This window comes from Nelumbo nucifera, chromosome 1 (assembly GCF_055504915.1).
Source record: "Nelumbo nucifera cultivar China Antique chromosome 1, China Antique-T2T, whole genome shotgun sequence".
Taxonomy (NCBI): domain Eukaryota; kingdom Viridiplantae; phylum Streptophyta; class Magnoliopsida; order Proteales; family Nelumbonaceae; genus Nelumbo; species Nelumbo nucifera.
Window position 1 is genome coordinate 208,684,508 of NC_142649.1, and position 24,018 is coordinate 208,708,525.

Here is a 24,018-nt window from a genome sequence, read left to right on the forward strand (position 1 = left end):
GCCCAACGATATTCTTGGCCCAACTTGTGACTGGGATAGGGTTGTTTGTTGGGTAGGTGACAATGCTTGGCAGGCCTTCGGGCTAGTCCAGTCTAACATCATTACATATTTATACACTAGTAAACATGTATGTGCATTTTACACTTGATGGTATCTGCAAAACAAAACTATTTACAATTCATGAACAGTTTTTGAACAGCTATAAATAGACAGTTTCTTAACTGTGGACAGTTTTTGAACAGTTACAAATGAATAATTTCTTAACTGTTATAAGCGGACAGTTTTTAGAGTGAGAGTAAAGGACATATATGCCCTTTTTATACCCATTGTACATTGCTTAGACAAGGGGTAAAAATGTCTAATGAAAAGTCCAGAAAATGAGACTATTCGCTCTTTTATTAGTAGTATAGACACTGCTGAGTTGGCCCAAACCCAATAAGTTGCTAGTACTCACTCAGCCCTGACATTTGCACAAAACCCATCTGACAACAATCGTTTTGCAGAGCAAATTTGTGCAAATCTGGACTGAATACAAATTATGCACCCAGTACAGTTTTATATCCATTTATTTGTAACTATAATCTGCACTCTTACAGTCTTACCTGATGCGGAATTTACATTTTTTTATTCTCATTTGCACTGACCGTGCCCATTTTGCATCCTAAAAACTGATGCACAATTTGCACAACTTCCCTTCTACCTCGATTCTCTCATATGAAATGGAGGATCGCATCATCTTGCTTCCTACCTCAACCGTCAATCCCAAACAAATAACTCTCCGCTATCTCCATTCTCTTTTATATAAGATGAGGGCCACATCATTTTACTTCCTACAAACAAATAAGACAGTCAAATCTGAGCAAATCAGAATTTATACTTGGCTAAATTCGCATACATTTACACTGCAAAGAAACTGAGCATAGGTTTATTCAGGTCAGGAATCCCCCTAACCTATGGCTAATCAAAAATCTGTTTGAACTTTAAACATTTGTACGTGTATGTGTATGTGTTTTATTAGTACTGTTTTAACTAGCTATGTTTATTTTACGAGAAATAGAAAGTTGAGGGAAAATACTTCTGACGGTCAGGTAGGGCTGCAAATGGTATTCCTTTGTCTAAATTCTAATTCAATCCCACTAAAGGTGATCCAAATGTGATCCGTTTATAATCATATCAAATATGGATTCAATCCCACTGGCACTGGCAACTACTACTCTAGCATCAAGACTTTTGGCCTGCAAGTGATTAACACAATAGAGGCAAAATTTTGTGACCCCCCCTGCCACTGGACATGATCATTTCTTCCCCAAAGACATGATCATCCAAATCGCCATTTCTGTAGTCATGGTCTCTATAAACCTTATAGAATGTGTCTAACAGGCCAAAAGGAAAAGAAAAAGAAAAGCATATTCTGAAACCTATTTACAATACTTTTTACCTTCAAGTTTCAATGTCCATTTTCTTCACCAACATGTGCCTTGTGGGCTTCAGGTGATCTTATGGCTGTTGAATCTTCAACGTCATGTCTATTTTCAGGAACTACAATTCCATCGGAGAAGATGAAATGATCAGTTGCCCCAAAAATTCTAGAAATTTGCAGAATTACAGTTTGAGATGCAGGCGTTGTGGGAAGTATGTTTGCTGGGAGGGGGGGCAGGCATTCAGGAAGGAATTCTTTCTTGTTGAATGTTGGAGCATAAAGTGCAAGCACAGCACGACAAAATATGAACCTGCAAAAATGAGGACATATTGGTATTCAACCATAAAAAACCTTTTTTTTTTGATAGAATGGAATTTAATTCTGTGTGGCTTTGTCTTGTATATCTATTACACCATTGAAAACAATCACTGCTCTGCTATGTCATCTAATTTTTTCTGAAATACATTAAACCATGGCTTTACATGCGAAAATGCAGCATGTGAAACTTCAATGGTTCCTGTACAAGTGTTGTCCGACTTGGACTGGGCAGAACCGGAAAGCCCACTAGTTTGTGGTTTAACAGGTCAACTGGCCTGATAGATCGTTCAGACCATGGGAAACATACCTAGAATGGTCTGCAATATAATTATATATGCACCAATAATTTAAATTTTAAAAATGTTGATTTTTGGTGCAACAATATTTTATATTTTATGTATCTTATAGTAGGTTTCAGAGAAATAATGGATTACATGGTGGAGACCTCTTTTTAAAAGCAAAATCTGGTGAAGAAACCTGTTGTACCAACCCAACCCTTTTCTAATTTTGGGTTGGGTTGGGTTAAAGATTGAAAAAGTATAGATTGAGTTGACTGCACCAGTTGAAGTTCAGGATGATGTAAATGCAGTTGCTCTGCAGGGGGGGGGGGGGGTCGGTCTTAGGCCTGCCTACCCACTGAAACTCGTCAAAAACCCAAAAGACCCTTATTTAGAGTATTGATGACCTGCTAATACAGGCCAATACGTTGTAAAATTTCCTTGCCTAGAATCACCTACATCCTTTACTGTGTCAGAAATAACAGTATTCCTTAGAGTACAGATACACGGTCTCCTTGAATTAAAATCTAGCAAAAGGATCCAATAATTACCTTAAAAGAAGTCGTCTTAAGAATGGATCAGACAGGATTTGTGCCCAAACAGGATGCAGTGTGTCTGATGTTGCCAAAGTTGATCCCCAGTCGTTTAATGATGAAGCAAGCAATTTCTCAGCCTTGTAATACACATCCTGTGCAATTTCTCAAAACAAATTCACCAAAAGAGGTCAAGGAAACTTTTTCATGTACTTGTATAAAAAAGGCCACAGATACCATTACCCAATATTGGTGCTCTATCCAGGGTATTGGGAGGGCTGACCTAACCTTTGGCATTTTTGGCACACAATGGACACTCTCAGACTAGAATCCACATTACTCGTCAGCCCCAGCATACTAGTAACTACCATTCACCAATACGATGTGACAGAAGGAATACCACAAAGTCAAATTTCAACTTGAGATAACTCACCATTTCAATGTTAGTGCCTGAAAAACCAAGCAAGAGACAGAATGCCTGCAAAGGAGCTGTGAGGAACATGGTGAACTGGCTTCCACTTGGATGACGAGAAGAATCAACAATAGTAGCAGCAGAAGGAGATAGAGTGCTAGGAGAGAGAAGTATTGCAGCGGGTTCTCCTTTATCAGCTTCATGTATAGCCTGCACAAGTTTTAAAGCAAGAATAACCTATATTACATAAATATAACCATATTTAGACCTTTACACAAAAAAAAAAAAAACACTTGAAAGACCATTCTAAAGATTTACATCTTCCATTAAATAAATTGTGGTTAGCCAACCATGAAATCACCATTTCCATCACCTTCTTGAGAACCTCCTCTCATGTACTTTGTCTCCCCTCAAAAAAAAAAAAAAAAATCTAGGATTCTTTCACGGTTTCACCCCATACTGCCTTGAAGACAGCAACCAGAACAGTGCTCCACACCACTCTACCCACTTTGCCCAAACCTTTCAAGTGCCAAGCTGTAATAAAACCCTTCACATAACTCCAATTCAACATTTTACTCCATATCCAATAAGCAAAGTCACAATGCAACAAAAGGTGATTAGCAGACTCCTCACTTTTGCTGCACAAAACAACCCCTCATCATCCACCTCTACACCTCTTCTGATCAGATTATCTCTAGTCAAGATCTTGTTCAGCACAGCAAATCAAACAAAGGAAGACAATTTAGATGGCATATTCTTGTTCCATATTTTATTGTTTGGAAAATCAATAATCTCCTCCCTTCACAAACTGCTATAAAAAGATTTAATAGTAAGTTTATTGATTCTCAATGTCCCATAACCTTTTATCCTCTCTTGCCCCACTTATCCTCATGTTGTACAATATTTTCAGCATACTAATTAGGGAATTCACATCCAAGTCATTTAAATTTATATGGAATTGAGGGTTCCAAATTCTGCATCCATTTTGCATTTTCATACACTTGGATACTGTTGCATTTTTGTTCAGAGCAATCTTCCAATAAGAGGTCCAACCACAGTACCACACGCCAACAATCCTTCCAAAAAAAGACTCTGCCCACTGACAACTTCGTACTTCAGACCTTCATAAAAAGGGATAAACTTTCTGAATTTCCTTTCACACTGAGCATCCATAATAGGTTTCTACTACCTTTGTATACCAATTTCTGTTTTAAGATAGGCCCTTTAGAGTACAATACCCCAAGTTGTCATGTGGGCGGTAATGTAGCTTACCCTCCATTCTGGGCTGGCAGCCTAAGATTCCACATAATTTTTTTTTTTTAATCACAGCACTATTTGTATATATTTCTACTTGAGGACGCTGGCTTTTTCTGTTTTATTAGGAGCCCTTTTTCTGTCTCTAGCCTAATTGTGTATAGTTTCTCACTGTACATGACCCATTCTTTTGATAGTTACTCCTAGTTGTGACAACATTGTAAGAGAATGATCTATTATCTATAAACAGAAAAAGTGCTTGCACTATTCTGATGAAAACATTTCTTCTTGAGTTTTACCAACCTTCTTTGTGTTTGTTCCTAGAAACTGATTGAGGCTTGCCAGCAATTGAATCCTAACTTGTATAATTTCAATAATCAACTCCAATAGTCTGGTCTCCATTCTGGAAATCTTCTTTCTAGATGAAGAAGCCCAGTTTCCACAGGTATCATCCAATTCAACCATTTGACTAGTTCAAATGAAAAATGTAAAAAAAAATAAATAAATAAATAGGAAACATTCAAGAATGTCTTTTAAAGCTGCTTTATATTAAAGTAAGTATAAAACAATAGATATTATGAGATATGAAAAGCATTTATACATTAATTTGACCAAGTCAACAATTACTTGTACTAGGTCACAGGTATAATCTAATTCAACCATTTGACTAGTTCAAATACAAAATGTAAAAAAAAAAAAGAAAAAAAAAGGAAACATTCAAGAATGTCTTTTAAAGTTAAAACAACAAGGTATGAAAAACATTTATCATTTATTTGTACTAGGTTCAACCAAGCAAACATTTCTGAGAACCAGGCAGCCTAAAAATCATTTTGGATGCCAGTTCCCAGTACTGACAAGCTAACCACCTAGTCTGGTGTGAGTCTGACAACACTGGTTCTGAATCCAAATAATTGGCATTTCATCATCAAGATAATAACTTGCCCATCTGATGAACGCCAATTACAGGATTCACAAGTCCAACAACAAGAAAATTTATATATCTGCAGAAAACAAAAATTGTAGGACTAAAAAACAGATAAATTAGAGATGAGGAACCTGCCTTGAATGCTTGACTGCTATCACTGTCAACAATAAAAAAAAGAGGCCTTCTTGTGAATGGAATTAAGTCACAAGGATAGAGACAGTTCAAACCTGTAAAAAAGATGACCTTGATGTTAAAATCTAGATTAAAAGTAACCTCATGGATTAAATAAGGGCTAATTGATATGCAATGCATCATTGATACAAGATTGTGAAAACAATATCAAGAAAGTAAAAACAATTCCGGATGATCATTTTTTTGATCAATTCCAGATGATCATAACAAAAGTATTAAATGGAGATTTATAGGAATACCTCCATTCCCACGAGTGCCCATACGCAAAAACCCAGCATTGCTGTTCTCATGATTTTCCTTGTTTTGGCAAGGTGAAAAGGCCTGGGCGTCACATGGAGAACCCGGTAGAGAAGTAGATTGTGCATCAGAAGCCATTTCATTAGAGGTTCCCATATCATAACTGTTTGTAGTAGCATTAGAAGTTGATGGCAAAGAAAAAGTCCGTACACCCTTTCCTGATGTATTTTGATTGATGAAAGAGCATGAAATCTCAACATCCTGAACAAAAGATACATGAGAGAATAAACTGATTGAAAGACTGCATACCTGATGAAGATAGATAAATTAAAAGTATTCCATCAGGAGGAAGATCCTCACATATCGTGGCAAGAACCTGTCAATAAAAAAAAACGTCCAAGTAAATCCTATGTACTGATTGAGATGCTGACAAAAGCAGCTCTTCAATATTCAGTTGACATTTTTTTTCTTTTCCATGTCTCTTTTTTTTGGATTTCTAAAGAAATTTCTCTTTATTATTTTTTGAAGAGCAGGAAGTCAAGTGTTAACATTTTTTTTAGATAATATATTTATTAATCATGAACCAATGTACTTTATGAAAATGTATGACAATTACAAACCAACCACAGACATTCTTTACATGTTCACACATGTGAATTATAAAACATTGGAGACACAATGATAATCAGAGGTATATTTTCAGTGACATGGAAATATCTTAAAAGGGAAATAACAAAAAAAAGGACAGGAAACAGAATCTACAAAGATGACTTTCGTCAGGTGGCAGATTAAAAAAAAATTATAAAACCATAAGAGTAAATAAGAATCTGTCTTACTAACACTCTAAAGGGAGAAGCTTCTTTGGCATTGCACTAGGTGAATGGTTATTTGGGGCATATTGTGTAAAAGAAATTTAAGTATAATAGAGAACAAAAGTCAAGAAACAATTATTTATCATTTTTTATCAGCATTATTTATCATTCATCTATGCACGTTGTGTGTGGCACATTGAGTATGACTAGAGGATAGTTAAAGGAGATTATAGTTTATCCAATCCCACATGGTGATTTATGATGGCTAGCTATTCTCAACAAACACAGGTAGTATCTAGAGCCTGGGAGCTGAACAGAGAAATAAGACTGAACTTTGATAGTTGTTCCATTGGAAATCTAGGATAATCGAGATTCTGGAGTCAGGGGTACCTTTTTGGTAATGTGAATAGTTGGGTTAGTCAGTCAAAGATTAGCAGCCTATGTTACCCAGAAACAGGAAGGGCACAGCTGGATATAGTATCAAATATGAAATTTACACTAAAAGTTGAAGTATCCAACACAATACAGCACCCTTATACAGGTATTTGGGTATCATAGTAGGGTCAAGGGTTGGGACAGACCAGGGTACGACACCACTGGCCATACAGGAGAAGCTGCAGTTCCATCAGTTTGGTCCCACATCTCCACTATGAGAGTGATGCCGAGCAACCATCTCAACTACTGGGTCTTTGGCTGGAGCTGGAGGTTTTCTCAGAGGCTATAAAGAGAAATTTTCAATGAGATATTCAGGATCAGTAGGAAGTGGGAATTCTTTGAGGGTGGAGCTTCTTGCACTTCTTCAAAGGGTTCAACTTAGCTGTTAATGTAGGATGGAAGTATTGAACAAGATTGTTGTTGGTCAGGATTGTCAAGCGATTATCAGTTGGTTGATTGGTTCCTTTCAAGGATGAATGGGCCTTGGACACTAGATTTGCAATCAGGGAAGTCAAAGCCTTAACATCTAATCAGAAAACAGTTAAGCCAACAGTCTAGCAATGGAGGTAAATAAAAATACCTCAGAATAGGTAATGCCAGGCATAGGGAAAAAGTTTGGCCCCGTTTGGCGCCACTTTCCGCATGGTCTGTCAGCTATTTACAAGCCCGGCAGGCCCCAATTCAGTCTTTTCCCATTTGGTTCGTGGTAGATCTAGCCACCAAAAGCCGACGCGCCGAAAAGACGCGAGAAGCCCAAAACAGGCGATTTTCGGGAAGCTCCAAATGGAGCTTTTGCGCTTTTTTTTGTTTTTTATTTTATTCGTCTTCATGCGGAAAGACACACCTTAACCAAACGGGCTTCAGGCTGCTCAGATCTTAATGCAAAAGCTCAATGCATCTTTTGACTGTCAGAGCTACCAGAAGATCTTCCCAAAAAAGACTTGCCAAACTGCCCCTTTGTAATTTTCTGACATATAGTCTTTGATATCTCTTGTAACAGTTTGCCAGCCTTTGGCTGTTTATTATCATTGTTACCACTCTAAAGTTTTCTGGAGCATTTTGTTTTAATCTTTTCTGATTAATAAAATGTTTCTAATTATTGATATAAAAAGAATCAATCTTGTAGTTGGGTTATATTGGAAAAGGATATGAAGAAAATGTGTGCATGGATTAATTTGGACATCATGGTGTAAACATAAATCAACATATCCCCAATGAACACTACTAGCACTATGTGGAGTACAAGACATAGTTTCCATGACATATTTCCATTTGCACTTCTATGGGTAGCAACATAAAATTTTACAGGAATCGATATATTTCCCAGTGAACACTACCAGCATTATAAGGAGTACAGTAGATAGTATTATATAACATAAGTTGGTGACAATATTGGAGATGTGTGGAGTAACAATGTTTTTGCCCGCCTAACTTGCATGGTTACCACTTTTAGAAATCTCAATATTCATTTCAAACATGAAGTTAAATATTAGTTTTTTTTTTTTTTTTTGTGTGTGTAATAGATTATTTGGTTGATCTATTACAACCATTTACATTTTTTATGAGTTTAACTTTTGATTTCACTCATTCTATCATGGAGTTTTTAATCTTAAGGTTTACAGGGCAACTTCAAAAAATATTCTTTTCTCTATAACCTTAATTTCTTAGCTTTGTCTAATGATTTGGAGCAGGATAATAATTTAAAAAGGTGTGCACATGCATCTTTTATCATTTCATATAACATCATTATGTATTTTTTTACATATTTTTTCCACCATGTCTATAATTTTTACAATATTTACATATGATATTTCCAACATTTCCAACATGTTTCCAATATTTGGACAATCAACACTTCCACTGATACCAAAATTTGAAACTTTCCTGCTACACTGGGGGTGCAGAACTGGGTCCCTAAAATCCAAATATTTGGGAATGCCTCTAGGTGCTAGCTATAGAGTGAAGGAGATTTGGACCCTATTTTGCAGTGCAAGAAATAGGAAGTTAGCGAGCTGGAAGAGAGGTTTGCTTTCAGAAGGAGGTAAAGTTAACTGAATTAATGTGCCTTATCAAACTTACCTATTTATTATTTCTCTCTCTTCTGAGGACCATCAGAGATCATCAATCAACTTGAGAAATTAAGATGCAATTTCCTTTGGGAAGGGGTTGATGATCAAAAGAAGCTAAATTTGGTCTTGGAACCAGATCTGTCTGCCCAAGTCGAAAGGATGAATTGGACTGTGTCCCTTAGATTCTCCTTGAATGTTGCTTTGCTAAGTAAGTGGATTTGGCATTTTGACTCTAAAAGGGAAGCTTTTTGGAGGAAAACAATTCAAAGCAAATATGGTGAAGCAGAGTTGGGTTAGACTACAAATCCAATCGCTCAACCTTATGGAACAAGCTGCTGGAAGGGCATTATGAAGCATGTCTATTCCTTTGGTAAAAAGTGTAGGCCATAATAAGTGAAGCAGAGAGCTTACTAGCAAATTGTTGTTCTCTATAAAAGGAATTTAGTGGTATCTTGTTTCAGCATTATGTAATCAGTGGGGTCAAACTGCTGACTTTTACAAAAACAAAAAAAGAAACTTTTTAATGCTGTGTATAACACACAATGGTGTCACCCCCTCATCTCATTGGGGTCTCTTTTGTAATCTTGGAGGTTCCCCTTCCTACAATAATACAATGTTCTTTTTTATGATAAGTTTCAATAATACAATGTTTATGCTTACCTTTCAAAAAAATAATTAAATTTGTACTACTTACCACATAAAATTGGGTGCAAGGTGTTCCATGTAGGTTTCTTCTTTATCATTAACCATTTGCAATTGTTTCTGGCCCATGTACAATGATTTGGTTCTATGAGAACAATATTGTAAACACTAATCATAAATTTATAAACAGATTCATCTAGAAGACAAACTTGTAAACTTGGACACAAGGTGTCCTATGTAAGTTGCTTCTTTATCATTAATTATAGTTACAATTGTTTCTGGCGCTGATAAAAAAAAGGTTTCTGGCCCATATATAAACTATGTGGTTCTCTGGAGAAAACATTGTAATGCCAATCATATACTCATAAACAGATTCATCTAGAACTCAAACTCATAAATTCAAAGGCTATCACATGTTCTATATATATATATATATATATAACACCAAGCAATGGCAAAATGTCCCTGAAAGAACAATCATCATGTCATACTTACTGCAAGAAAATGGGTAACAGATGGATGATATAAAATGGCCTTTCGTGGGTTTGGTTCCAACGATTGGTCCCTTATGTCTTGCAAATAGTTCATCCGATTAGGCCCTGAGCCTCCATTCTGGCCAATGCTAGTAGCATTCCCGCTGGCAAGAGTTCCACTTGTCTGATAGAAAGAACCACTAGGTTCCCACTCCAGACACTGGAGCATTCTAAATACGTCCAAGGTAAGCTCCGTGAACTTGACCTGATTGAAAGAGGGAAAGAAAGATTTAAAAAAAAAAATGAACAGTGTACCAGATTAACAACATTTAAGCAAATACAAGAGAAAGGCGGAAAGCCATGAATTCCAAAAGCATAATATGAGAAGAATAGCCTTTAACCAGTGATAGACTATGAATTAATGAAAGTTTTACTTTGAGACTTTAAAGACAAGAAAACATGTGTGTTAACCAACCTCATTGTGATGATAGCTACTCAGTATTGCATCTCGCAATTTTAGATTTCTCTTGCCCTCTAAGGAAGCAACATGTGGTAAAGAATCTGGAGGTGTGTCAATCACTAAACTATATCTTAAAGGCCTTATGTTCATAAAAGCTGTGTCAGCTCTTAGAAATCTAACTATTTCTTGAACCACCTGCTTCCACTCTTTAAAGTCGGCATCCTGGAAATTCCTCTTGTAGTCGTCTACAGACATCTTTAGCTGATTGACCAGTCGGTGCACCATTTCTCTCCGATTCAAAATCAAACAAACGATCAAGAACCTGGCGATGCACCTCAACTGCTTATTGGCGGAGTTGAGCTCCTGCAATGAACCATCCTTGAAATACTCCCTGCTCAAGATAGCTTCATAGAAGATATAAGCCTCCGACAGATAACTGGCCTCGCTCGTTCTGAGATAGTGACCGTAATAAAGTTGAGCAATGCGAGACGCAATCTCGCCAATCTCCCATCTCCTGAGCCCCGCTTCGACTAGCTTCTGCCGATGCTCCTGTTGAAATTTCCAAAGTTCCGTGTAGACCTTAAAGACCTTATTGAAATAAGTGTCATACCTGGTACAGAAATAGGATCACAAGGTTACTCGAATTCAAATATGTAAAACAAATAAGCGAGAAAGGAGCGATGAGAGAGGTCGCACCTGTTCCGACCATAGCAAGGCAAATCCCTAACCCTAGAGAACTTCTTATCGGCTTTGTCCACCAGAAACCAGTAAGCTTCGCTGACCGGAATGTTGCTTTGGGCCATCAATCTTTGGTTCTGACACGAACTCGGGTACACCCGCGTGAAATTCCCGTCAAACTCCTGCTAATCGATTTCTGGAAAGGTCATTCCTGGAACGAGTTCCAGAAAGAGATCGAGCATTGAATATTCCTGGTTTTGAGATTGATCAGCCAGAAATTCATCAATCATCGTAAGACATTTCCTCGAGCATTTTAACCGAATCGACCATCTTAAAAAGCGAGGGAATGTAAAACTTGTCACGGAAATATTGAAAAAGAATCCTGAAAAATCCTGTTAGAATGAGGTTGGAATGTTCAAGGTGAATGTCTGGTGCAGTCTGGAGGATGCAATCGTCAGTTTTTTTTTTTTTCTCAGGCTGAAGACGAGAAAGGGAAATAGTTAGACTTGAGTTGAGACTTGAGATGATGGAATGCGGATTTGAAATGTAGACTAATCGCAATTTAATTATGAGCTCTCAGAGTCCGGCGAGTACGAATTCATCGCATAGTCGACACTCCACACGACCACACACCATTGCAAGGAATTGGGATCTGTTCTTGACAGAGCGCGCCTCACACCAACCTTATACATCCACATCCCACCCTGAATTGGGAACATCTCCCCAGATAATAAAAATGAGTATGGGAGATGTTTTCCGATGTGCGGCCAGAAAATCCTCTGAGATTCGGACTCATTGAAAGGGATGCAAACGGATTTAATTCTAGGGTATCGGCTTCGGTCAAGGGAAGTCCGTACTCACACCGTCACAACAGCATCTTGCCTTTTGCAACCTTGCATCGAGAATCGCCACGAAGTAAAGAACATAATTAGGGAGATATTGGCAATGCAAGGAAGGATGTATAGGCTGCTCGAAAGTCAGACTCCTAATTTAGGGACGACAATTTTGTAGTAATTAGTAAATGTGCAAGTGACATTATATCTAAGACAAAATTAACTAAGTGAGAGTAAAAACATCTATGCCATCTTTATGTCTACTCTATCTTTACACAAGGGGTAGAAAACATCCAATGAAAATTCTATATAGAAGAGGGACATTCACTCTTTTAGATAGTATAAATATAGATTAGGGTCCCCAATCAAACCGCTTATCAAAATCATACACTATCTCAAACAGGTTTAGGATTTTAGACTAAATGTCTTTAAAGCTGTAATAATTATTTTAAGAAATGTATTTTTTTTTCTGAATTATGAATTTAAAGAATGTTATTTGAAATATTGAGCTTTAAAAAATGATAATTGACCATTTAGACCCTAATATGAGAAAGGTTGTTTACATATTTAACAAATTAATTAAGTTAATAATCCAATTCGAGCTTGACCCGACCCGATAACTAGATCTAATTATTAGTAAATAATTATTAAAAATAATTGAATAAATGAGCATTTAATAAATAGTAAATATTACTTATAAAATGGTTTTATTATTTTATTATTTTTATTAATGTGTTAATATTTAATATTGTTTCTAGTATTTTATCATTAATTTTATTATTTTTTGTTAATATCATTGTTTTGATAATATTATTGAAAAAATTGGTATGATCTATACATTAAGGTTTAAGATTAAAGAGTGAACCAAATGCTACTAAAGTGCAGGTTTATTGTGCACTTTAAGATTTCAGCATTTAGCCCATCATGTTGATTTAAACTCTAAAGTTTGACTTCTGAAAAAGTAGCAATTGACTATTTTGACTGGACGTGTGAGAAACATTGTTTTAAATTTTACAAATCAATTAAGCAATTTATTCCTATATAGTACTACTACTACTCATAATAATAATAATAATAATAATAATAATAATAATAATAATGACAAATTATTATTATTTTTCATAATTATTAAATAATTAATAATAATTATTATTATGGAGTTGATAAAAATATAAATAATTAAATATTTTTAAAGAACTAATCAATTATTAATTAATAAATATTTTAACAAAAATAATTATATAATTATTAGTTAATTAATTAATTAATTGAATAATTAACAATTAATAATTATGCATTTTACAATTAATTAATTAAAATAATGAATAATAAAATAAATATTACTATATAATAAATAATTAAATAACATACATAGGGTTTTCAAATTGTAGCATACACAAAAGGAGAAAGCTTTTGGGGGTACTTTTTGGAAAGTTAAAAAAGAAATCATGAGAAAATAAATGATGGATTAGACGTTAAGGCTGAAATTAAAAAATGCAACTGAACGCTCTAATTTCCTTTTAAAATGCATGAATGCTTTTCAAAATTCAATGTTAAGAAGCAACGAACAAGCATTAGGGGTATGCTTTTCAACATTCAACATTCAACGTTAACCACAAAGCCATTTGTTATTTCATGTTAATATGTGTAATAAAATATTTTTTATTAAACTTAATGTTTACATGCAAATAAAAAACAACATGCATTTATTTCAAAAACTTCAATTATAAATTAAAAAGAACAATATTCAAAATCAGTATTATATATATGTCAAAAATTAATTTTAATCTCAAAATATATACAAATAAAATATTCATAATAGAATAATTATTTTAATACTTAAATTTTACAAATTTGCATATGGTATATATCTTAAATTTTTATAAATTATTAATTAATATTTTAATTTGCATTAAATAACAATGTTTTTATTATTTACAAAATAAAGTATTGTTTACAAAGTATTTGAAAATATAATATAAATTGAATCTATCAAATCCATTGATCTACATTTTATATAAAAATAATTTTTTACTTCCAAATTTTATAAAAATAAAATATTAATAATGGAATAATTATTTTAGTAATTAAAATTTATGAATTTTCATATGATATGCATTTTCAAAATTTTAATAGATTTGATATATTTTAAGTTAATATTATATATTTTTATAAATTATTAATTGATATTTTAATTTACATTTATAATAACATATTTATTGTTTACAAAAATATAAATTTTATTTATCAAACATTTAAGAATTAATTTTTTGGTTGAGTTTTTTGTTAATGTTAAAAAATAAAAGTAGTAAATTAGAAAAAAATGACATAATAATTTGAATATAATAGTTGCATATGCTTTATGCCTTACACTTTAATAGATGATAAAATAATATTGGCTTTTTGCATGTATTAATTTATAAAAATCTATATAATATTTGCCTTGGACTCTTGATTGAAGCATTATTAATAAAATTGTATAATATCTACATGTCCTATTATATTAATTATAATATATTTCTTCATATGTATGTATATATATCATTTAAATATATATATATATATTTATATATTTAAATATACAATTCCTATATATTTATATATTATTTATAGTTGTTTTGACATTAAACTTAATGCCATTAATATATTTATGGAATTTGTGTGCATTTTCTTAGAGTATCCAAGTGTTTCCAGGTTTTTTCGTCCATTCCCATGCGCTTCCCAAGCGTATCCGTATCCAAGTTGCCCAATATGATACCCAATACTGATACTTTAATCCTTGGATAGAAGAGACACTTAACCAATAACTACTTATTTTATGAAGGAAGTGAAATGCATGACTATTATTTGATACTATAACTTTCTTGGTTTCCAATGATGACAATTTGTTTCTTACTTGAGTTCCATCTTTGGATGAAATAAAGTCAACTGTCTTCTTTATGAACCCTAAAAGTGCCCATGGGCATGATGGTTTTGGTGGAAGTTTCTTCACTCATTGTTGGGATATTGTTAGAAGAGATGTTTGTAATTCCATTAGAGAAATTTTTTACACTAAATCTCTCCCTAGATATTATATTTCCACTTTTATTGTGTTGATTTCAAAGAAGGATACCCCTAAGAGTTTTTTGGATTACCGACCTATAAGTTTATGCAATTTTTGCTACAAGGTTTATGCTAAAATTTTCACAAACAAGCTTTCAACTATCTTATCAAGGTTAATCTCCTTGGAGCAAGGTGCTTTTATTAAAGGGAGGAGCATTGGTGATAATATTGGCATTGTTTAGGAAATGGCTATTGAAATTACTAGAAAATCAAGGCGTGGTAATGTTATGTTCAAATTGGACATGGAAAAGGCTTAAGATAGGATGAATTGGAATTTTATATTCACTATCCTTCATAAATTTGGTTTCAATAGCATATGGATTAATTTGGTGAGGCTCTGCATTTGTATGTGTTGGTTCTCTGTGATGATCAATGGTTCTCCAGAAGGATACTTTCACTCTACAAGAGGCTTGAGACAAGGTGACCCTATCTCTCCTAGTATTTTTATCCATGTTGAGAAAGTGCTAAGTAGAGGCCTTCATGCTATTTATAGAAATGCTTAGGTTCCTTACTATGCTCTTCGAAGGGGTTGTATGCCTATTTCTCATAGTCTTTTTGCAGACGATATAATGATCTTTTCTAGAGGAGAGAAATGAGGCCTTATAATCTCAAGTCTTTTCTTTCTATGTATGAAAAAGTTTCTAGTCAACTAGTAAGTAAAAAGAAATCTTGCTTTATAGTGCACTAAAAAATGCATAGTTTGACAATCAATATGATCAAGAATGTCACCAGATTTAAGTAAAAGCAAATTCCTTTTACATTTCTTGGAGCTTCTATTGGTTTCGAAAGGTTGAAAATTGTTGATGTTGAGCCTTTAGTGATGAAAATTAAAAATAAAGTTGAAGAGTGGAAAGGAAAGTTATTGTCTTCAGGAGGTTGATTGATTCTAATAAAACATGTTCTCCAATCAATGCCGATACGTATTCTTAGTGTGGTTTTACATCCGAAAGCAGTTATAAACAAAACTCATTCTATTTTTTCTAAATTTTTGTGGGGAGCCACTGTTCATGGAAACAAAATGCATTGGATTGGTTGGGCCAAAATTTGTAAACCTCTTAAGGAGGGGGGTCCTGGTATCAAATCTCTTTATGATATATTAAAAGCTTTTATGCTTAAAGTATAGTTTAGACTTATTCAGAAGAGTAGCATTTGGGCTAACTTCATATATTCCAAATATGTTAAATCAACCCCTCATCTTCTTCTTTCAAAACCAAGAGTTAGTTCAAGATTTTGGCAAAATATGTTTGAATTAAAAGACACATCTCTTCTTCATTGCCAATGGTTGAGTGGGAAAGGTGAATTTCATTTTGGTATGATAATTGGACTGATCTTTGCCCTCTTATTTTTGAATTAGATAATGAGCAGGTTCAAGATTTCAATGTCAACCAAGTTCTAAGTGTTAATGGTGATTGGTGCTTTGAGTTGATTGATTCTATTCCTCAATTCATTGTGATTTAGCTAAAAATTTGAGAGTCACTCTCAATGATGAAGATGATAAGCTCATTTGGAACATAAACCCAAATGGTGGTTTTTCTGTTTCTTTAGTTTGGAATCTCATTAGGATCCATGATAACGTTGTAAGTTGGTTTCAGTATATTTGGAAAGTGGGCCTTCCTACTAAAGTATCCATTTTTGTTTGGAAATTTCTTCATGGTGCATTACCTCTTGATGATGTGATTATGAAGAAAGGGATCCAGCTAGCTTCCAAATGTTGTTGTTGCGGTGGCTTTTAAAGTATGGAGATATTATAGTGGCCTCTTCAATGTTCCAATAATTTATATGTGGAGGAATCTTGCTAACAATGACTCTCAAGTTCATCATTTCTTTAAAATCCTCCCCTCGATTATAATATGGTTGATATGGAAAGAAAAATGCAGTTGAAGATTTGAAGGGAAAGGAGCCCCTGCACCAACAATCATTAGAAGGAACAACAAGTGCCTTATGAATTTAAACTTGATTCGTGCAAGCCCATCCTCTAAAAGCAACACTTTTATCTTAAATGTTCTTCATATTCCTATCAAGCATGTTAGGAGGATCACTATTCATTGGATATATTGGCAATCCTCATCTATCCTTTTGTTCAACCTAAACGTTGATGGAGCTTTTTGTGGGAATCTGGGTGTAAGCAGAGGAAGTGGTGTTGTGAGAAATGGTTCTGGTGCTTTTCTTTTTTGTTTTCGTAACTACTATGGTGATGGTATTCAATTCTTGCTGAAGATTTGGCTCTTTGTGATGGGCTTAATTTATTTCTATCTAAAGGAATATGGGAGGTAGAATTGGAGCTAGAGTGATAATAAGGCCATGTTTGGTTCAATTCTCATTCTTTCTCATTCTTATCAAAGATGAAATTCCAAGATGGAAAAAATGAGTAAAAATGGGAAGAATGAAAAAATATTGCTACGAACCAAGCGTTTTTTTCCCAAAAAATGATTTTTTTTTTACAGCAAGAATGAGAGTAAATTTGGTTACAAATTTCATTCTCATTCATTTTTTCATTAATCAAAATAATAATATAAGGGTATCAATGGATTGGTTTTGGATTAGACCCCATGCAATCCAAAATCAATTTAGACGGATTGGATGGACCAACAAGACATATTGGATTGGACTAATTTATTAGATTGGATTGGACCATCTAATCCATCCGTAATAAAAATTTATATTAGATTGAGTTGGATTAAGCCAATATCTGGTCCATTGATATAAGGTAAGAATATAGGTGCCGATGGACCGGGTTTGATTTGAAACCAATCTAAATCAAAACGAATTTGAACAGATTGGACAATCTAAACATTGAATTGGGCCGATCCAAAATGGTCCAAAATATTCATTGGATTGGATTAGACATGGTCCATTTATAATGTACTCACATTGGATTGGATCAGATTGGACCAAATTCAGTCCAATTGACACCCCTACATAGAACACTTGATGGAAAATATAAATCATGGAATCATGTGGGCCCCATGTTAATAACACAATATGAAAAAGGACCAAAAAACTTGAGAAGCTTTTGTAGTTTGTTGCATTAAAAATATATATAAAAAATGAAAAGAAGCAATGTATAACATCAAAATGAATAATACAAAAAAGTATAAAATATCTATTAGTTTCATTAAATTTATTTATCAACATGTTGAAAGTCATTCATATCCATGTTTATCGACCAACTGGTTAGCAATATCAATCCTTAACATTTTCATTTTGATCACGAGCACTTAGGCTCTGTTTGTTTACTGAGAAAGGGATGAGAAAAGGGAATATTCCCGAATGATTATCCCTTTCTTGTGTTTGTTTGTTGGTAAACAGTATTTTGGGATGAGAAACAAGAGAGATGCGGGATCCCAAAATTAAGTGAGCGGGGTCGCACCAAAACAGTGCGACCCCGATGAGAAAAGAAAACGCTAAGAAAATTGCTCGGGCTTTGTCAGAGCAAGAAGTCGATCATCTCCTCTCCCTCTCCACCACTAACCATCTTCTTCCTGTTATCAGCACCTCCACCACCGCCGCCGATCATCACCACATCCTCCTGCAGCATCCCAACCATAACCTCCTCTTTGTTCGCTCATTCGCTTACTCCTCAGCGGAGGAGGCTGCTGCTGAGCGTCGCCACCGGAAGCGCCGCCTCTGTATTGAACCCCCACTCCACGCCCTCCGCCAAGACCCTAACGCACCACGCCCACGTCCCGACCCTAAATCACCATTGCAGAGCACAACAGAAGAGGGAGACCGACCTTACTCCTCCCAATCGCAGCCGAACGTGGACGTGGGCGACCGACCTTCCCAAAATCAAAAGCAAAGAGAAGAGGGTATCGACAAAGCACGCCATGCGATGGCGTAAGGTCGGTCGCCCGTGTCCCGCGTCGCCGCGTTTGTCTACGACGGCACCTCTACCACAGCTTGCCATGCGATGGCGTCGTTGGTGAAGAGCGTCTTCACAACGATCAGAGAAAAAGGCATCAACAGACTCTTATCTAGAAAAAGGCGTTATTGGTGAAGGATATTCCACAAGTCCAGACATTGAAAATGTTGTTTAATCTTGCAACCGAAAGGATTGAACAAATCTTTAACAATATCTGGAAAATAAGATCATCCTACTCTTTTAGTTTGATCGAAGACTCTTATTATTATATTCTTTTTTCCCCAACCCCATGTTTTTCCCTCAATGGCTGGAAGCTCAACCATTTTCTCCTATAAATTTTCTTGCAAAACAACACTAGAGAGTGGATTTTCTAACAAAAATTTTCTCAGCAAACAAACACATTATAACTAACTGAGAAAATAAATTTTCCTCTTCTCATCCCAACATTTCTCATCCCATCCTTTCTCAGTCCAATTTTCTCAGCAATCAAACAAACCCTTAAGTTTAGTGTTTGTGTGCTTGATGATGCAATTGTGTTGCTATCTCTGATAGCTTCTTCATTTTCATATTTTCCGAACAATGGATCTTCTTGATCAAGTAATGTCTCTTGCCTAATGAAATTATAAAGTGTACAACATGCAATGGTTATACGCCTTTGTGTGTTAATACTGTAAGGCTTCATGTGGTTCAAAATTTGAAAACATTCCTTAAACACTCCAAAGCATCGTTCTATTACATTACAAAATGATGAATGATGAAGGTTAAATAGTTCACAAGCATCATTCGGTCGTCGTCTCACTGTTCTATATTCTTGCAAATGATAACAATCACCTTTAAATGGGGTGGAAAATCCTGTAATGGTGGTGAAACCTAAATCCGCTACATAATATTTACCTAAAACACAATAAATACAAACATATAAAATTATACAGTTTTTTCTTAAATTTTATATTCTATATAATTAAAATTGAACATAAATGTGACATATCCATTACACAAAAATGCATCCATACTACTTGCTTACAAGGAAATTTAAAGATAAATAATTCATCTCAATATACAAACAAAAATAACCATGAACATGGTTTTCAAAAAAAAAAAAAAAATCATGAGCATAATCTTATTGAATTAAGATGCATTTGATAACACTATATGGCATTAAAGGTTTCTAATAGCTTTGGAGAACATACAATGTATTAGTCCTAATTAATACTAAAGGTTTCTGATAGCTAAAAATCACTAAATGAGTTAAATAATTAAACAAAAGGCCTTACTTAGGAGAAGCACTAAAGGTTTCTGGATACAATCCTAATCATGTTACACTTTACAAAGACTGAATAGAGTCACAATATTGACTAGAAAAGGTAATGACCTCACTTATACATTTGCTCACCAACTAGAAAAGGCAACACCGATGCATAACTGTATATAATCATTTGAACTAGCTACCTAATTACATTGTAGTTAATCTCAGTTTGGAAAGAGTACACATACAAAATACTGTTAGACTTATCTCAGATTCATCGGTTGTGATAATTCTTATCTCCTCATTCAACTAACAGTCTTGACCGACCAGATTAGCTTTATCTATATTTTGAAGCTTAAATTTGTATTATCATACTGTTGTAAAACAATTTTTCCAAGATGGCAATTGATATCACCCTTTTGGCATGTAGATCATTAATATTTGCAACACAGAAGCTGCAAACTTCCAAATTAATGCAGCCTTTAAATTATTTTAAGTCCCTTGTCTCCACCATTCCATGTATTGGAACTATTACTGAATTGATGCTTAAGCATCATGTAGACTATTGGCTTGTTAAGACCTTTTTTTCCTTTTACTTTTTACCTTCAGTTGGCTGATTGAAGAGATCCAGATGTGTAACATAGCTATTAGAGGACCATGTGAATTGTGAAAGTAATTAATTATATGTAAATACAATTTGTTCAAAAATTTGTTTGTATACTAGAAAAATATGTAGACCATTACATGTTGAAGCTGATAATGAGGAAATAAAACTAACCCCTTTCAAGGGAGAGGTAGGCTTTTCCACTAAAGCAACTACTCAAATTCTGTATGAGATATGTTTGCTTACAAATTTGTACATTTTTTTTTTCACTTTACTAATCAATTCTAGAATGGAGGAATGTTGATAGGCAATGCTTTTGTTTAGGTGCTTCATGTAGGCCATTATTTTAGAACCTACACCTCATTAAGCAGAGAAGATATCCAACAATCTGGAGCTTCATGCAACTCATTAAATAATCATTTATCAAGGCAGTGGTTGTTATACAAGATTAGGATTGAGGATGATGAAAAGCAGGTTCATCTTCCATTTCCTTTACAATGTGTGGGAAAAAGGCCTTACTCAATATCAAGATAGAAATGGTGGAACATTTTACTATTTTAAGGGGATTGTAATGCCTGTTTCACTACCAAGGTGAAAGGTGACCTGCTTTTTGTGATCAGAGATCTAGATGTCTTCACTTGGTAAGTTACTAACATATAGTAGTTGTTTTTTCTTTCCTCGGTTGTGTTCTTTCATGTCTGAAATATCTTTTCACCACTTTTGGGATTATTCTTGGTCAAATAGTTCTAGTCAACCCAGTTGCTTCTCCCTTGGCATCATTTTTTAGTTTTATTATTTTCAAAGGAGGCGGGGACAAAAAAAAGGCATCTTTGTTGTCACCAACAAATTGCCTAAAGGCCACAATTTTCAAATACATTCAACCAAGTGGATGTCATAGTACATTCACGTTTGATGCTGCTTGATCCTATGAAAGACCAGATTTCTCAGATAAATCAATCACTAAAGACAAGTTACTGCTAATACACCTATATATGCACAAATGAAAGATGGGGTCTGTTTATGATCTTTCTCTCACCTACCACCATGTTTATGCTTCTAATCCTATCTAGCTTTTAGAAGCAAGCTCTTTAACTTCATTGATCCTGTTTTCTTTTCCTTGATGAGGCTGGTAAGTTTGTGTGCTTGAGTTCTGATGCAACAGGCAATTGTATGTGAACATCAACCCTACAAGTCAACAATTCAATGACACGTAGCATCATTTGCCACTCAACAACATGGGAAGGGTTCTATGTAGGCATCCCCTACTTGCTTGGTGTGCTATTATCTCTACAACCTTCTCTCTTAGGATATTCAAGGACCGCAACTCACTGGGTTTTGGCTATAAGATGGAATTTGTTATGGCATAGGACAATGGTCCTTCTCTAGACAATAGCTATGGCACACATCTGGATCTCTTCAGTCATCCAACTGAAGGTAAAAAGTAAAAGGGAAAAAGATCTTAACAAGCTAACAATCTTCATGATGCTTAAGCATCAATTCAGTAATAGTTCCAATACATGGAATGGTGGAGACAAGGGACTGAAAATAATTTAAAGGCTGCATTTGGAAGTCTACAGCTTCTGTGTTGCAAGCAATTCTGTGATAAATCTTATCTCCTCAGTCAACTAACAGCCTTTACACTCTCAAAATCCTAGCATAGCACACTATTCATAGTCAACCATCAAAGTCTAGACTACTCTAGATAACTAAAGGATGCAAAACAATTTTGGCAGTATCATCTTTCTTCCTGGAAAAAATGGCCAATCTAGAAGGTTCAATTAGACTATCTTTTCTCTATAAACAATAGCTACCATTTTTGTTTCCTTATTTTGTTTGGCCATGGAAAGAGCAATATATCACATTATTTAAATAGGAAAATATCCATAGGACAACCAATAAAAAATAGACAAGTTAACCTTAGTCAATAATATTAGTTTCAATCATGAAGAGGGGATATATGATATTTTAACTACCCTCACCAAATTCGTCACATAAATGCTGTAGTTCTTCAACAAGAATAGTCAATGAAAATGCTTTTCACAAAACTAATGCACCTTTCTGATGAAATTCTGGATCCAAATTGTATGGACATAAAATCCAAGACTATTCTCTCATACCACACCAATTCTTCCTTATCCGGTCTTGGTGGCAAGGTTTCTAATTGGGTGAAAATTGCACACTCTCTTTAACCACTTGGATCTCTATGATCATTTGAGCACTCTCTGTTTTTGCTAAATGATCATTTGAGCACTCTGTGAACAAAAAACAAAGAAAAATACAAACAACTTTTCACAGAGGAGGTAACACATCCAACGCCATGTCTTCCAACAAGGAACTCGAGTAAGTTTGTAAAACGAATCTGATCAATCCTTTGGATGAAACGTCTTAGCATCGTGAAAACAACATATGTAAAATTGACACTGTAATTTTCTCATTTTCAAGTAATTACCTTAATCGATGCTGCTTTCTCTTAATGGTTATAGGACTGATATTGGTGGTCAACCTAAAAGGGGAAAAACAGAGTAAGAAGAAGAAGAAGAAGAAGAAGAGGAGGTATCCATCACAGAGAGATGAAGAAGAAGACGAGAAAGAAGAAGAAGAAGAAGAAGAGAGAGAGAGATTACCTTGGTTTTGAGCTCTTTGGATCGATCTTAGCTTTAGGACTTCAACATATTGAGATCGATCTCAGCTTTACCTGGTACAGAGAGAGAGAGTCGATCTTAGCTTTAGGACTTCAAAAGATCGAGATCAATCTCAACTTTACCTTGTATAGAGAGAAAGAGAGGGGGGACGAGGGTTTAGTGACTTTAGCCGAGAGGATTCGAGTTTCAAACTTGAACAAAAGAAGAATTGGTAAGATGGAGCATGAAAAATTTTCGTGCCACAAAATATATTAGATTTTTTGCTGAGACCCAAATTTCATTTTGGGAAGAATGAGTCTTGCGGCAAGAAATGATTAGCCAAACACCTGTATCTCATTCATTCTTGCCCATTCTTTTTCAAAATGGGCAAGAATTAAAAGAATGAAGCCAGTGACAGTGAACTAAACATGGCCTAAATGTCTAGTAAAAATCCTTCTTGGAAAAATATTCATTGGAAAATACTTTTATGAAAGTACTTTTATAAAAATATTTTTATGAAAGAACTTTTACAAAAATACTTTTATAAGAGTATTTTTACAAAAATATTTTTATAAAAGTATTTTTACAAAAGCACTTTTAGAAAGTAATTTT

At 34.6% G+C, this 24,018-nt stretch overlaps 1 protein-coding gene and 1 long non-coding RNA gene across 3 annotated transcripts; both read right to left on the reverse strand.

Moving 5' to 3' along the window:
- Positions 1-355: 355 nt before the first annotated feature.
- Positions 356-11,797, reverse strand: LOC104585610 (signal transducer, putative (DUF3550/UPF0682)). Its single transcript, XM_010242545.3, has 10 exons — positions 11,157-11,797; positions 10,476-11,070; positions 10,023-10,265; positions 5,879-5,945; positions 5,572-5,787; positions 5,276-5,367; positions 2,983-3,171; positions 2,568-2,704; positions 1,439-1,730; positions 356-830 (listed from the first exon to the last, which is right to left on the reverse strand). Exons 1-9 carry the CDS (start codon positions 11,261-11,263, stop codon positions 1,448-1,450), a joined length of 1,929 nt encoding a protein of 642 aa, XP_010240847.1. The 5' UTR covers positions 11,264-11,797; the 3' UTR covers positions 356-830; positions 1,439-1,447.
- Positions 11,798-18,149: 6,352 nt separating this feature from the next.
- Positions 18,150-23,818, reverse strand: LOC104585611 (uncharacterized). 2 transcript variants are annotated; one of them, XR_016081004.1, is made up of 4 exons: positions 23,550-23,818; positions 23,410-23,480; positions 23,235-23,288; positions 18,150-19,829 (listed from the first exon to the last, which is right to left on the reverse strand). It is a non-coding gene; the product is annotated as an uncharacterized LOC104585611 (long non-coding RNA). The 2 variants fall into 2 exon arrangements; XR_733327.2 differs by having other exon boundaries at positions 23,410-23,817.
- Between the last annotated feature and the right edge of the window lie 200 nt (positions 23,819-24,018).